The sequence below is a fragment of the Hypanus sabinus genome, chromosome 6, assembly GCF_030144855.1.
Source record: "Hypanus sabinus isolate sHypSab1 chromosome 6, sHypSab1.hap1, whole genome shotgun sequence".
Lineage (NCBI taxonomy): Eukaryota > Metazoa > Chordata > Chondrichthyes > Myliobatiformes > Dasyatidae > Hypanus > Hypanus sabinus.
In genome coordinates, this window is record NC_082711.1 from 177,800,306 (window position 1) to 177,816,878 (window position 16,573).

Below are 16,573 nucleotides of genomic sequence, written 5' to 3' on the forward strand. Positions count from 1 at the left end.
GCTGTTCTGATATCTGAGAAGCTTTGACGTGTGCATTTGATTTTTATCAGCTTTGTGCTAATTCCAAATGAACACAAGTATTTCTTTTCTCTGCCCTCAGTGTGGAAAAGGTGCCTCCACTGAGAGGGCTTAATTTAATAATGTGTTAGCTGGATATGCCCACTGTGGAGTAGACTGCTGCTGTGTTTCTTAAAAACAAAAACTGAAGACAAATATAAGCTGCTTTTTATATGTGCTACGGGTAAACCTGAGCCTTCTGCCATAGAGGTCCAGTTAATAAAAGTACTGACTGAAACACTGCACTGTAAACGGCAGCGAGATGAGGGGCGAGAGCTTGTTTTAGGAGTAAGGACTGCAACATTTGCACAGGTAGATGGTAGATGCATTTTATATACAATCTGAATTTAAAACCCTGTAACAGAGTGTGTCAGTTTAGAATAATCCTACCCAATGGAAGCTGTCCTCACGTAAGAATTTATGCCCCAGCTTTCATAAGTGTAGAGTGGTCCTGCGGTTTTTCAGTTGTGTGTGCAGGGTATTTCTTATACTTTTAGAACATGGAACAGTACAGCACAGGAACAGGGCCTTTGGCCCACAATGTTGTGCAGAACCAATTAAATTAGTAATCATTGTCCAACTAAACTAATCCCTTCTGCCTACACAACGTACATATCCTTCCATTTTCCTCACATCCATGTGCCTATCAAAACACCTGTTAAAAGTCCCTAATGTATCGGCCTCTACCACCATCCCAGGCACCCACCTCTCTGTGTGTTTTAAAAAAAAAACAACTTGACTCCTTTCACCTTAAAAGCATGCCCTCTAATATCAGACATTTCAATCTTGAGTAAAAGATATAATCTGTTTACTCTACACCTCTCATAATCCTATAAACCACTATCAGCTCTCCCCTCAGCTTCCGTTTCTCTATAGAAAACAACCCAAGTTTTGTCTGACCTGAGTAGCCTTTTGTTAGCTCTGTGTCCTTGAGACACAACTTGCCAGCAACCCCTCTCACAGTCCCTCCTGCACATTATCATCACCCTAACGTGGCATGGACTTTTCTTTAAGCTGACCTACTACTCCAACATTTTCATTTGGTGCTTTGCTTGTGGCTATATTGCAAAGCAATTGCGTTCTTCAGATTCTGTGTTCAGCCTAGTTCTGGATTGCCTGGATATCCAATTCATTTGTTATTCAACTAAGCTGAAACTCTGCAGCTGTTTCTGTTGGGCTTGAAGAGATTCTCACTTCCACTTCTACCACCTAGAGTCATAGAACACTACAGAAGCAGGCCATTTGGCCCATCTCTAGTCCATGCTGAACTATTAATCTAGTCCCATTGACCTGCACCTGCTATGTCTATACTTCCGCTATCCAAACTTCTCTGAAATTTTGAAGTCAAGCCCATGTCCACCACTTGTGCAGGCAGCTTGTTCCACACTCGTGCCACTCTCTGAGTGAAAAAGTTTCTCCTCAGGCTCCCCTTAAACAATTCACATTTCACCTTTCACCCTACACCCATGACCTCACCCAACCTCAGTGGAAAATGCTTGATTGCACTTACGCTATATACCCCTCATAATTTTGTATACCTCCATCAAGTCTCCTCTCATTCCCCTACGCTCCAGGGAATAAAGTCCTAACCTATTCATCCTGTAGAATACTGACTCCGGAGTTGTTTCAAATAAGCTGTGATACATTAGTTCCTGCACTCCCCGGTATGCCCTGTACAAATTTTTGAATTTCAGTTCCACACACTCTCCTGTTCATCTCTGTAGCGAATGTACAGTAAGCCACACTCATGGGCTGAGTCTGTTTGTGGGCTTTTCTTTCTTTTTCCTGTCTCTTCATTTCCATCTATCTTTTTTCCTGTCTGTGCCTCTTTGAGCTCCCCTGATTACACGCTAATTCACAATACCCCTAAGTCATGCTGGGCCGAGAAAATTGACAATCTGTTTGGAGGTCAAATTGCCAGCTGAAGGTGGAATTTAATCTCTTGAGTGCCCTCAAAATTAACACTAATGCTGAGATCGGAACCAGTATTACCCTTGCCTTGCTTTATTGTAAGGAAGCAAGTGAACTTATAAAAATCTTTTACAGGTATCCTTTTTAGTTTTAAGGGCCAGAGTAAAACAATTGAAAAATGTCCCCTTCAGATAATCATCTCATGTCCTGGTCAGTTTTAGTATGTGACTACCTTTTTGGTATTAATAATTTATGACCTGCTTTTTTAATTACAAAAAATCAAAGAGGGTTGAAAACCTCAATGTTACTTTCACACAGGGAAAAGCTGAACACTTGTGATTGGTGTCTTACTATGGTTTTGGAGACGGTAGTCTGAAGATGAGCAGTTCTTGCTACTGGCGTATGTATCCAGTGCAGTATGAAAACTATGTACACTGTTGTAGGTCTATGTTTTGATGAAGAATAATAAAAAAAAATTTGCACATCTGAATTGAGTTTTGATACAGTGATGTTCTCTTTCAAATTGCTAAGCACGACTGACTGATGCGGTATAAGGACCCCAGCAAGAGAAGGACATGGGTGGAGAATAAGCACTGGCCATACACTGTCAGTGCTTAAAGGAAAGACTTCCATTTCTATACTCAGTGGCATGCAGACAAGGTCGAGTTGTTCAGACCAAACATCAGAATGGGGAAGAACAGTGATCTAAGTGAATGATTGTTGTGGAATTATTGTTGGTTCCAGATGGGGTGGTTTGAGTATCTCAGAAGCTGCTGACTTCCTGGGATTTTCACACACAACGGTCTCTAGAGTTTATAGAGAATGGCGTGAAAACAAAAAATGCCCGGTGAGCGGAAATGCCTTGTTAATGAGAGAGGTTAGAGGAGAATGGCCAGGGTGGTGCAACGTGACAATAATTCAAATAACCACACATTTACAGCAGTGGTGTGCAGAAGAGCATCTCTGAAAGCACATCACTTCAAACCTGGAAATGGATGGGTTACAACAGCAGAAGACCACACCAGGTTCCATTCTGTGCCAAATAAAGTGGCCACTGGGTGCATATCTAACGATCCAAGTTCAGGAAGCCAGGATTGGGATGGAAAGGAGTTATAATAAAAGTTAAGAAATAATTTGTAGAAATGGGGAACAGAGCCCCTAAAAGTACTGCCACAATAGCGTGAAGGATAAAAGTAGAAATGATGGGAGTTGAGATGACAGTAGTAAATTATAATCAATCTATAAGTTGTAAAAATAACAGATGAGCAAAGGTAGCTTTCGAAAGCCAGCTCACCATGTTGTGTGGATCTTTTAACCTACTCCCAGATCAATCTTACTCCTCCTTCCCACATAATCCTCTATTTTACTTTATTTACAAGTCTTCCTAGCATCTTGTAAATGTCCCCAATGTATCTGTCTCTGCACCCACCACCCATTTCCCTCTTGTATGAGCCATTTCCACCCTGGGAACTTGTCTCTGGCTATCCACTCTATCTATGCCTCTTATCATCTTGTACACCTCAATCGAGTAATCTCTCATCCTCTTCTCCTCCAAAGAGAAACACACAAGCTCACTCAACCTGTCATCATTAAGGCGTAACACTCACTAAGAGTTTTGGAGGGGTCCTGAGGAATGTCTTGACAGGTTGGTTGACAAGGGGATCTTGTGGGTAAACCTTGAATTAAGAGTTTCTGTTTAAAACAAAAAGGTTGCCTGTTTAAGATGGAGACAAGGTGAAAGGGTTGAGCCTTTGAAACTCTTCCAAGTTCAGTGGGAATGAATTTTAAATATTTGTAGGACAATGTTATGATTAGATCCTTGAAAAGTGCTGAAGGTGTATGGAGCAGAGGTGGGAATGCAGGTTATGCTACAGTCAGATTTCCATGAACATTTTAAGTGATGGACAGTCAAAGAAAATCTATTTATGTGTTTCTACATATGTTAGGCTTGAGGTATGTTAAATGTCAATAATTTTCCTCTAATACAGTCACACCCAAGTTTCTGAATGCTGCCTTAAACCAAGACCATGATTGTAAATAGCAAATCTTCCAATCAGAGTCTTGACTCCCGAACCAAGTGGAATACCCTTTCTTTTATTTAGTCAGTCCATTGCAGTGGTAAATGCTTAGGACTGGAGGAAGGAACTTAAAGAGCACGGGAGGGAAGTATTTTTTTCCCCCCACACAGAATGATAGGTATCTGTAGAAGTGGTGAAATTAGAGATGTAGACAATTACCTAAGTAGGCAAGACATTGAACAACACTGCCCAAATGTGGGCAATGCTGATGAGTAAAAATGCACACCACTGATGTGATGGGCTGAAGGGCCTGTTTCTCTGTTGTATGACTGTGTCTCTAGAACTAGAAGCAAGCAGACAAGATAAATATAGAACACTACAGCACAGTACAGACTCTTCAGCCCATAATGTTGGGCCAATCCTTTCGGATCAATCTAACCCCTCCTACATAACCTCCATTTTTCTATCGTCTATGTGCCTATACAAGTGTTTCTAAACTGTTCCTAATATATCTGCCTTTACCACACCCCCTAGCAGGGCCAACCATGCACTCAATGTAAAAAAAACACGACCTCAGACATCTCCCACTGAGGCACTGTTTGGCCTCAGCTGCATGGGTGCCTGGCCATGCAGTAACTGAAAGGCTCCCGCACACATAGCCTTTGTGGCTGGGCAGCTGGAATTTTCTTTTATATGATGCTAATATCATTTGAAATTACGCTTTTATAATTTTGAAATCTATGTTAATATAATTGTGAAATACCCTGTAATTAAATGAATATAATCCATAATTTTTTCTACATAATAAATGTACCACAACCTCTGAAACATTTTAGAGCTTCAACATATTTACACTGTCAGTGTTCCAAATTACAATGCTGTTATGAATTGTTATAATAAACACAGAATGGAAGTCGGTAGCTCAGTGTTGTTAAACTGCCAGCAACGTGAAAGATTTACTTTGTTGTGCTGTATTTCATTATCAATAAAATCGTAAGCATGTGATTTTTCAATTTTCATTTTACATACTCATAGTATGCATATTCATAAATGCCACATGGTTTTCAGGCAGTATAAAAGTCCGCTGGTCAGGGTAATGGTTGGTCTGCATGGCTGTAAAAAACAAAAATTAGAGGAAACATTGCCTGTAAGTATTCACCATGATTGGAGAGTCCAGACCCTGATTGGAAGCTCTCCTATTTAAAACCCCACTCTTGGTTTAAGGCATCACTCAGAATCTTGGCCGTGATTGTATTGTAGGAAAAAATATCTTCAAAAAATTGATCTTTAACAAATACCCTGAGTTTAGCATGCTTTGAACCACACAAATAGATTGCCTTTGGGATACTGAGGCAGAATGGGAGGAGATAATTTAACCTAATTTCGTTTTATTGTCCTTCAGAAACTTTGTTTGTCACATGTACATCGATACATACAGTAAAATGTTTGCATCAACGACCTACGCAGTCAGAGGATGGGCAGCCTGCAAGTGTCACCACACTTATGGTGCCAACATAGCATGCCCACAACTCACTAACACTATCCGAGTGTTCTAGTTTCCTTCCACGTTTCACATCTTTGTAATGTGGGAGGAAACTGGAGCACTCTGAGGAAATCCACGTGGTTATGGGGAGAATGTGCCAACTCCATGCAGACAGCGTCAGGAATTGAACCCTGATGGGTGGTCACTGGTGCTGGAAAGTGTTCACGCTAACCACTATGCTACGAGGTTCCTGAGTTTCAGCACCAGATCATCCTGGGGTCCAATCCACATGCACAATACCCAAGGAGTACTTTCAGTTGTGGGTAGGTTCCAGTTTGAACTGGACTGGTATCCTCAGTGTGCATTTGATTTTGCACCATTAAATTCTGCCCCATATATATCCTTTAAAAAATTACTTTTATTGTTTATATTAATGAAATGTTGGCCATTTTGTTCTACTTATCCAGCTGGGCAAGGGGTAATTTAACTTGCATTTATGTACCACCTCTGTGAGGAAAGTAGCAATAACTGGAGCGAAGAGTCTATTTGGTTCACCCTTGCCTTACTATCTCTTGGCTTGTCTCCATTGGCCAGAAAGACTTTTCCAGGTTCGCATTGAATTTCCAACCCCCCCTCAGGTTCTGACCTGAAAATGCAACGTAAAACCAACTGCACCACAGCAACAACCTTTGGCTGTAAGTAGCATGATACTGGAGTTTCAGAACCATCTGATTCACTGTGTTGACATCCTGAACAAGTGGTTTGGATCTTCGTTTAAGGCAGCACCTGACATTCAGTGTTCCCTTGCAACATACACAAAAATGCTGGAGGAACTCAGCAGGACAGGCAGCATCTCCGGAAAGGAATAATGAGTCGACATTTCAAGCCAAGACCCTTCATCCGCACTGGAAAGGAAGTAGGAAGATGCCAGAATGTGGGGGTAGGGAAAGGAACAAAGAACTAGAAAGTGATAAGAGAAGCCAGGTAGGTGGGGGAGGGAGATGACTAGTGAAAAAGGTGAAGGGCTGAAGAAGGAAGAATATGATAGGAGAGGAGAGTGTGTAATGGGAGAAAGGGAAGGATGAGGGGCATCAGGTGAGGAGAAGGAGTAAGAGGCCAGAATGGGGAATTGAAGAAAAGGGTAGGAAGAGGAAAAAAATTACCAGAGGTTGGAGAAATCAATGATCATGTCATCAGGTTGGAGGCTACCCAGATGAAGTATGAGGTGTTGCTCCCCCGGTCTTTCCCTTGCTGCTCTGAAACCTTTGGTCTGAAAGTCCCTGAAACTTGACAAGGTTAGTACTGTAATCACCGAGGCAGCATTGTCTATCACACTGTTTCAGCAGTAACAAACTAAATCAGTGCATCTCCGCTTGGCCCAGCCTGGCATGGCTTGAAGTTCGTAGCCCCTGCAGCCGATGTACTTTGTTCTGAAATCATCTCTATCTGTGTGTGGCTTGCTGCATTGTGCCTGTTCGCTCTCCTTGTGTATTTCTTGGTGGGTCCCAGATTCCATCCTCTGGTCCAGAACCTTTTCCTCGGAACACTTTCACGGTCTGATAATAACGCTCTGTCTACTTCATCTGAGCTTTCGTCAGAGGACTCATCTAGAACAAAAAAATTCAGATATCTGTGATAAGCTGACATTTGTCAAATAGTGCAGGAAATTTTAACATAATAAATGTTTAACCTATTAAAACAAAAACTTCACACCATCTTAAAAGTTTCTTCCCCCCAGGTGGTTAATCTGCGGGTGAGAATAGGATGATTTGGCAGATGAATGCACAGTGGAGTAACTGGTGCAGCAAGCAGTAGTAGACTGCGGGCATCACTGATTCATGGCTGAAAAGAGGTTATGGCTGGGAGCCTAATATCCAGGGATATAGACTGTATTGGAAGGTCAGTCAGGAAGCCAGGGTGGGGGGCTATGTTCTGTTGGTAAAACGTGACATCAAATTCTTAGAAAGAGGTGACATAGGATCAGAAGATCTTATGGCCGACTCGAGAGGACACAGTATTAAGGTGCTTGGAAGTAGGTATAGAGGTCAGGGGTAAGATTTTTACTCCGAGTGGTGAGTGCGTGGAATGAGCTGCCACTGACAGTGGTGGAGGCAGATACAATAGGGTCTTTTAAAAGGCTCCTGGACAGGTACATGGAGCTTAGAAAAATAGAGGGCTATGGGTAACCCTAGGTAATTTCTAAACAAGTACATGTTCAGCACAGCATTGTGGGCCGAAGGGCCTGTATTGTGCTGTAGGTTTTCTATGGTTCTATGATCTGGTTAGACTAATTTTACAATGCTGCTTATATTCTAAATACAAGCTGGTATTTATGTATTTATGCACATTTTATTCAATATCTGCCTTTTAACCTGTAACCTCATTATATTTTTTTTAAAAAATTGTTGAATGTTGTTTTTTTGCTGCAGGTCACACCCTGAACCCACACCACAGCATTCCTTATACATGTAAATATATATGGCCAATAAAGTCAATGCCAGAATAGCTTAACGTGGACATCCTTGGCTTAGCTCCAAGGGCCCCTTATCTAAGAAAGGATATTTTGGCATTGGGGAGGGGTCCAGAGGAGGTTCACGAGAATGGTTCCAGAAATGAAAGGGTTAACGTACGAAGAACATTTGATGGCTCTCGGCCTGTACTCACTGGAGTTTAGAAGAACCGTGGGGGTGGGAATTTCATTGAAATCTACCGAATATCAAAAGGCCGAGATAGAGTGGACATGGAGAGAGTCGAAGGTTACCTGGCAAAGGCAGGAAAATGGGGTTGAGAGGAAAACTAAATCAGCCATGATGAAATGGCGGAGCAGATTTAAAGCATACAGTGCAATGTTTTGCTTGCTCAATGGCCAGCAGTCTTTTTTTCTATTTACCTCTCTCTTCTCCTGGATCTTCATGGATGCAAGCTACACTTGTACTCCACTTTGTCCAGTTCACTTCATTGATCCTGGAGCGAGAAATGAAAAGTTTGGAAACAAAACAACATCATATAAGAATCAGAATCGGGTTTATTATCACCGGCAAGTGACATGAAATTTGTTAACTTAGTAGCAGCAGTTCAATGCAACACATAATACAGAAAAAAAACCAAAATAAAATAATAATAATAATGAATAAATAAGTAAATCAATTACAGCATAGAATATTGAATAGATTAAAAATCGTGCAAAAACAGAAGTAATGTATATTTTAAAAGTGAGTTAGTGTTCAAGGGTTCAATGTCAATTTAGGAATCGGATGGCAGAGGAGAAAAAGCTGTCCCTGAATCGCCGAGTGTGTGTCTTCAGGCTTCTGTACCTCCTATCGGATGATAACAGTGAGAAAAGGGCATGCCCTGGGTGCTGGAGATCCTTACTAAAGGACACTGCCTTTCTGAGACACTGCTCCCTAAAGGTGACCTGGGTACTTTGTAGTCTAGTACCCAAGATGGAGCCGACTAAATTTACAACCCTCTGCAGCTTCTTTTAGTCTTGTGCGGTAGCCCCCCACCCCCATACCAGACAGTGACACAGCCTGTCAGAATGCTCTCCACCGTACATCTATAGAAGTTTTTGAGTGTATTTGTTGACATACCAAATCTCTTCAAACTCCTAATGAAGTATAGCCATTGACTTGCCTTCTTTATAACTTTATCAATATGTTGGGAGCAGGTTAGATCCTCAGAGATCTTGACACCCAGGAACTTGAAACTGCTCACTCTCTCCACTTCTGATCCCTCTATGACCCCTCCTTTGGGTGGTTAGGAAGGGTAGATTGGTCTGTCCCAGATACCCCTCCGTTCCACAATCTCTCGAAGATTCATCCGCACTTTCTCTGTAGTGTTTACACTTTATTCTGCATTGTTATTCTCTTACGTTGTTCTGCCTCTGTGGTAGAACTGTGAAAGCCAGCAGCCAGGGAGGTAGTTATGCAAAGTTTCGTTGAGTGCAAAGACCACGACAAGGCACAAGAAGAAGCCTCTGCGCCCATGGAAGATCCCAGTTGTGACGACTACCATTGGACCCAGACATCCGAGGTTGAGAGAGCGGAACTCTACTAGTGCAATGGCTTTTCCATTTTAAAAACTCTGCCGCATATGTGGCAATGACTGGGGTTCAGTGTGGTCCGGCTCAGAGCTGCTGCCTCACGGGTCCGGGGACTGGGGTTCAGTGTGGTCCGGCTCAGAGCTGCTGCCTCACGGGTCCGGGGACTGGGGTTCAGTGTGGTCCGGCTCAGAGCTGCTGCCTCACGGGTCCGGGGTTTGGGGTTCAGTGTGGTCCGGCTCAGAGCTGCTGCCTCACGGGTCCGGGGACTGGGGTTCAGTGTGGTTTGACTCAGTACTGAATGTTGTGAAACTTGTTTTGTAGCAGCAGAACAGTGCCGTATACAAAAACCATTGAAGGAGAATGTGCTGTGAGAACGCAGGCGGTGTGTTACCTGATGTATCTCTTGCCATTGAGCTCTATTCCCAACTGAAACTTTTCTTTCAGGAACTTTGGCAAGTACTTCTCCAAGTTCAGAATGGTTCTCGCTCGCTTGCCGGCAGAATTTGGAGAAAAGGTACAACACAAAATAATTACTGCACAATGTCCTGTACTGATTCGACAAGCTAACACAACAACGCTCTGTTCATAAACACAAAAAGACTCTGCAGATGCTGGAAATCCAGAACAAAACACACAAAATGCTGGAGGAACTCAGCAGGTCAGGCAGCATCTATGGAAATAAATAAATAGGCGGTGTTTCAGGCCCAGACTGTTCATTGGGACTGGAAAGGAAGGGGGCAGAATGCAGAATAAAAAGGTGGGGGCAGGGGAAAGAATACAAGTTCTGGTTACCCTCTTACCCCTTTCCTTCTTCTCACCTGCCCATTACCTCCCTCTGGTGTCCCACCTCCTCCACTTTCTCCCATGGTCCAATCTCCTCTCCGATCAGTTTCCGTCTCCTTCAGCCCTTTAACTCTTCCACGTATCTCCTGCCTGCTCTTTACCTCATCCCCCCTGCCCCCCGAAGCTCTCCCCTCACCTGGTTTCTCCTCTCACCTGTCAGGTTGTACTCCCACGTTTGCAACCCACTTCCCTTCCAGCCCGAAATTTTGACTGTTTATTCCTCTCTATGGACGCTGCCTGGCCTGCCGATTTCCTGCAGCGTCTTGTTTTGTTCACTTTTGAACCTATTTATATTTAGGGATGACATGCCACCTTGTGGAAACTGAGGGTACTTGTCTTTTGGGTGGAAATGCAGCCACATTTATCTTTTAAAGGAAATGATCCGTTACTTTATGTCTTGGAAGTTGCTGGTCCCTGTCACATCAGTGAAGGAATCGGCGCCCAGGCCACAAGCTCCCACGGAGCCCAGGCCACAAGCTCCCACGGAGCCCAGCAAGTCCTTTGAGGCTGTGTTGAATTTCACTTTGCGTTAGTTTTGTTCTCGGTACCTGTGATGTTCGGTATCTGTGCAGGCACTGCCTGTTCGATACAGAGCCATGCAAGGCTAGAGGTTGCAGTTTGACCGTAAGACGTGGGAGTAGAATTAGGCCACTTGGCCCATTGATTCTGCTCCGCCATTTGATCATGGCTGTTTTATTATCCCTTCAACCCCATTCTCCTGCCTTCTCCCTGTTACCTTTGACTAATCAATCAACCTCCTGCTTTAAATATATCCAATGACTTGGCCACCTGTGGTAATGAATTCCACAGATTCACCACCCTCTGGCTAAAGAAATTCCTCCTCATCTCCGTCCTAAAGGGATGTTCTTCTATTCTGCGGTTGAGTCCTCTGGTCCTGGACTCCCCCATTTTAGGAAACATCCTCTCCACGCATACTTGATCTAGGCCTTTCAATATTCGTCAGGTTTCAATCAGATCCTTCACCATTCTTCAAAATTCCAGCGAATACAGGCCCAGGTCATCAAACGCTCCTCACGCGTTAACCCTTTCATTCCCGAATCATTCTCGTGTCACTCCTCTGGATCCTCTCCGATGCCAGCGCATCCTTTCTTAGGCACGGGGCCTAAAATGCTCCTCATACATTAACCCTTTCATTCTAGTAAACAATTCTCTGAGTCATTACTGCATCAGACCAAGTACAGTCTCACAATTGGTCAAAGACCCAGGAACAGTCAGTGACCAAAACCCTCTACCACTAGTCATTATCAGTCCCTTCCTGTAATTAGAAATCCTGCCTCCTCGTTAGTACTAGTACCAGTCCTAGGGTTGGATGCAGTCCTTCCGTAAGACAGAGGCTTAGAATTAGACATCAAATCTGCTCCACTATTCAACCTTAAGCTAGCCTCAGCCCATCAAACACTTCGGCAACGTGGTGGGATTTGACTAGTAGGATGCCTGGTTGAGCTGTGCATCAGGTGACAATTGGGTGACCCTTGTATGGGTGCCCTGGCTGGCCACCCTTGACAGCTCATTGGAACAGCCGCTGTGAGGATGGCTGAGACCCAAGACAATGCCCATGTGGCCAAGGGAAGGGTTCGAGGAGCAAAAGCCTCTCCCCGTGAGGATGTGCAGGTACCTGCAGTTTCCAGATGTTCTTGCTGTCTTTGGAGAGGTTGCCCACGGTGTCCCCCATCAGCGCGATCAGCATGTTCAGCAGCAGGATGAAGGTGAGGACAACGTACAACACCAGGAGGAAGAGGAACAGCTGCGGGTAGACGGCCTGGCTCTGTATCTCCAGGTCTCCCAGTCCGATGGTGAGCTTGAAGAGTTCCAGCATGGCCATGTTGAAAGAGTCAAAAGAGCTGCACTTCTGGCTGTTGGGGCATCGCTGAATCAGGGAGGCCAGAGCTGTTCAGAAACACTTGCATCAGTGCATCCACAAAAACTACCTCACTACTTTGCTCTCTTTTTACACTACCTACTTATTTAATCATTTTCTTATTGTTATTTATAGTAATTTTTATGGATTGTACTCAACTGTAGCCACAAGTTTCTCGACTGTCAGTGCTGTGCAAAACCCTCGGGTGTATATATATATAGCAAGGGTGCCCAAGCTTTTGCATGACACTGTATTTGAAAATGGAGCATGTAGAAAGTTTGTAAATCCGGAGTGAACAAAAGATGTTGGGAATGGCGAGGGTGGACCACCGTGGGAGGGCTGTGAGACGGGTGGTAGAAAAGGAGTGCCGGTGGCAGGGGTGGGGGGGTGTTGGCAGACACACCCAGCCCTGGGACACCAGGCAAGGTCATTTGATTCCAAACAATTGGTTTATTGATCTTTGCAGAATGTCTCTCTGGTGCTTTCCACTCCCTCCCTTCTCCCTTCCCCTTTATCCAACCGTGATTCCCCTCTCCCTGCTCCCTTCCCACTCTCAGTCCACAACAGAGACCCAGATCAGAATGGGGTTTATCATCACTCATCATATGGACAGGAAAGGAATGGAGGGTTATGAGCTGAGTGCGGGCCAGTGGGACCAGGTGAGAGTAAGTGTTTGGCACGGACTAGAAGGGCTGAGATGGCCTGTTTCCGTGCTGTAATTGTTATATGGTTACATCATGAAATTTGTTTTTGTTAAGGCAGCAGTACAGTACAATACTACAGTCCAATGAAAATGTCTCAGGCAGCCTACCTACCACCTCTGGGGCTGTACGACAACGTAGTGGTTAGTACACACTTTGCAGTACAGGTGACCTAGGTTCAATTCCTGCCGCTGTCTGTAAGGAGTTTGTTTGTTCTCCCACACTCAAAGGATGTATCAGTTGGTAGGTCAATAGGCAATCATAAATTTTCCTGTGATTAGGCCAGGATTGTTGGGCAGTGCAGCTCGAAGGGCCAGAAAGGCCTGCTTCATGCTGTATCTCAATAAACAAATAAACTTTTTCACAATACTGTACTCAATCTCAATGATTAAGAGAAAGTTAGGTTAGGGGTTAAAGGGGGATACAGGTCGATAGGACTAGGCAGCTTAACAGTTTGCACAGACTAGATGGGCTGAAGGGCCTGTTTCTGTGCTGTAGTGCTCTGTGTTAGTGATATTAAAACAGATTCAAACTGAGCTGCTCTGGGTTAACGTACAAGAGCGGCAGACACACCCATGTCACTGCTTGGGCTGCCCACACCTTTTCCTTAAGAAGTTTTTTTGGGCAGCCTGGTGGGTGCATGGAACACACTGCTGGGGTGGTGGCAGGGACAGATACATTAGACCGGAGGGTTATGTGGGAGATTGATCTTAGAGAAGGTTAACAGTTTTTCCAAAGGGCCTGTACTGTGCCGTGGTATCTCTGTTTCCCTGCCAATAACTCTTTATTTCTCTTACTGGGAGTGTTTCTGGGGTTGCTTTATTTGATTATTTTACCCACGTAACTATCAGATTACTCCAAACTGGATGTTCAGGTGGTCCAGTGCAAACTCGCACAGTGACAGCACAGACAACGGAGACAGATTCGAGCGTATTGTACAATCTGGTTGTTTCTTGCCTGTTCTGAACACCACAAAGGGAAAGAACAAATCAAGTCACGTAAAATAATTAGTTTTTTACCTGCAGAAAAACCAATTAGGAACAGCAGATAGACGAACAGGAAATGCACCACATCACTTAACAGGATCTGAAAGAGAGAAGACCATCAGACATAGAAGCAGAATTAGGCCATTCAGCCCATCGAATCTGCTCTGCCATTTCCATCGTGGCTGATTTATTATCCCTCTCAACCCCATTCTTCCCATAATCTTTGACAACCTTACTAATCAAGAACCTATCGACTTCCGCTTTTAATAGTGTTGGCCTCCATGACTGTCAGTGGAGATTCGCCACCCTGTGAAGTGAAGTAACAACTACGATACAATCACAGGAATACAGACCGAATCAGGAGTGGTAACACGTTGACGGTGATGCCCAAATTGAGCAGAGTTTAGGGCGACTCTAATCTGCACTGTGGGTGGGTTTCCCTCTGCATTTAGTAGTGATATACTATGGAAATGGAACACAGCAGGCCAGGCAGCATCTATAGGGAGAAGCACTGTCAGCGTTTCGGGCCGAGACCCTGCGTCAGCCCGAAAAGTCGACAGCGCTTCTCCCTATAGATGCTGCCTGGCCTGCTGCGTTCCACCAGCATTTTGCGTGTGTGTTGCTTGAATATCCAGCATCTGCAGATTTCCTCGTGCTTACAGTGGAAATGGATGGTTACTGTGGACAAAAACCTTGGCACAGTAACACCCATATCGGGAAGCATGTTTGAGACCACTGGACCAAGGCGTGGAGATTTAAATTCTGTTAGCAAACGGGAATTAGCACTAGGTCCAAAACCTAAACACAAGAGATTCTGCAGATGTTAGAAACCTCGAGCATGCGCTCTCGTGAGAGTGTGGATAAACTTGGGCTGTTTTCTCTGGAGCAGCGGAGGCTGAGGGCAGATGTGATGGTTTATAAGATTATGTTAGTTAGTGGACAGACAGTATCTGTTTCCCAGGGTTGAAATGTCTTATACCAGAGGACATGCTCTGGAGGTGAGAGGGAGTAGGTTCAAGGGGGATGTGAGGGGTAAGTTTTTTTAATCGGAGAGTCGTGGATGCCTGGAATGTGCTGCCTGGTCTGGTGGTGGAGGCAATTACATTGGAGGCTTTTAGGAGATGTTTGGATAGGCACATGGATGTAAGGAAGATGGAGGGATATGGACATGGTGAAGGTAGAAAGGCTTGGTGTTTGGATATTTCTGATCTGCTGTTTAATTGGGTCAGCACAACATTGTGGGCTGAATGGCCTGTTCCTGTGCTCTAACACACACAAAGTGGTGGAAGACCTTGGCAGGTCAGGCGGCGTTCGCGGAAAGGAAAAAGCAGTTGCAGTTTCAGGCCAACACCACAAAATCACAAGACTGATGGTCAGTCCCTGATTGCCAGTGTGCCCTAGTCTGGTTTATACCGACCCAGATCAGGGGTTCAGATGGAGAGAGGCGAACCACACCGGCTCTCCCCGCAGTTTCCTCTATTCTCCCTTTGTGAAACGTGTGCTCTATTTCTAACCTGGGACATTTGTTTCTCAGTAACGTGTTTGATCCGTCACTTCCTCCAGCTTACTTTGCCTGTGGTCTAGAACACACAACAGTAGAGCACAGTACAGGCCCTTCGGTCCGCGGTGTTGTGCTGACCCGCCCAAAGAGCCCTCCATTTTTCTATCATCCCCGTCTGAAAGAGGACTACAGGTGATGGGAGGTGGAGGCAGACAGCCAGTACCTTTTTCCCAGGGTCGAAGTACCCGATACCAGTGAGGGGTAAGCTCAAGCGAGGTGTATAAAGCAAGCTTTTGCTTTACACGGAGTGCTGGGTATGTGCTGCTTCAGCAGGTGACGGAGGAAAATGCTTTAGAGATACAACATGGAACACCAATTTAACCCTGGCCTAATTATAGGACAATTTACAATGACCAATTAGCCTACTAACCGGTAGGTCTTTGGACTGTGGGAGGAAACCGGAGCACCCGGAGGAAACCCACTTGTTTGTGGGGAGAAATGTAGAAACTCCTTCTACTCGGTGCCAGAGTTGAACTCCGAACTCCAGCTCCCCGAGCTGTAACGGCGTTGTGCTGACTGCTACCCGACCGTGGCGCCCTGCTGGTGGGGTTCACTCCGAGGGACTTGAAGCCCTCAAGCCTCTCAGCCTCAGTACTGCTGATCATAGACAACGTTCCCTCTGATCATTTCTCACGGCTGTGCGGACCAACCATTGCTCAGAGCAAGGAAGTGTTTCACACGGACTGAGAACCACGTGGCACTCGAGTAAAATATAATATAAAAGAAAATTCCAGCTGCATGGCGACGAGGGCTACGTGCGTGGGAGCATTTCAGTCACTGCGAGGCCACGTGCCTGCACAGCTTAGAAGAAACAGTGACGACAGAGACATTCAAAAGACTCTTAGGCAGGCACATGAACCTGCAGGGAATGGAAGAACGTGGACGTTGTGCAGGCTGAAGGGATTCGTTTAGATTACTAATTGAATTAGCTTGACTCGAAGGGCCTGTTCCTGTGCTGTACTGGTCTATGCTCTATGTTAGTGCTCAGGTCCTGCTCCCTCTCACACCCTCCTTTAATCCCCTTTCCCCTACAACACTGTTCTTTGAGAAGTCCCAATGGTCTTCATTGTGACCTTTTTGCTTCAGGAAGGT

General features: G+C 44.8%; 2 protein-coding genes across 3 annotated transcripts in view; one reads left to right on the forward strand and one right to left on the reverse strand.

Annotated features, from left to right (window-relative positions):
- Positions 1-16,573, forward strand: part of fam222ba (family with sequence similarity 222 member Ba) — a 145,532-nt gene that overhangs the window by 76,519 nt on the left and 52,440 nt on the right. The gene's annotated exons all lie outside the window — the stretch shown is intronic.
- LOC132396150 (transient receptor potential cation channel subfamily V member 3-like) overlaps positions 775-16,573 on the reverse strand; it is a 46,363-nt gene continuing 30,564 nt past the window's right edge. For both annotated transcript variants that reach the window (XM_059973676.1, XM_059973677.1), the window contains 5 exons: positions 13,954-14,020; positions 11,991-12,262; positions 9,903-10,000; positions 8,360-8,433; positions 775-7,076 (listed from right to left, as the gene is read on the reverse strand). In XM_059973676.1, the coding sequence (XP_059829659.1) occupies positions 6,823-7,076; positions 8,360-8,433; positions 9,903-10,000; positions 11,991-12,262; positions 13,954-14,020 (765 nt within the window). In that variant the 3' untranslated portion in view covers positions 775-6,822. The remainder of the gene's footprint in view (positions 7,077-8,359; positions 8,434-9,902; positions 10,001-11,990; positions 12,263-13,953; positions 14,021-16,573) is intronic.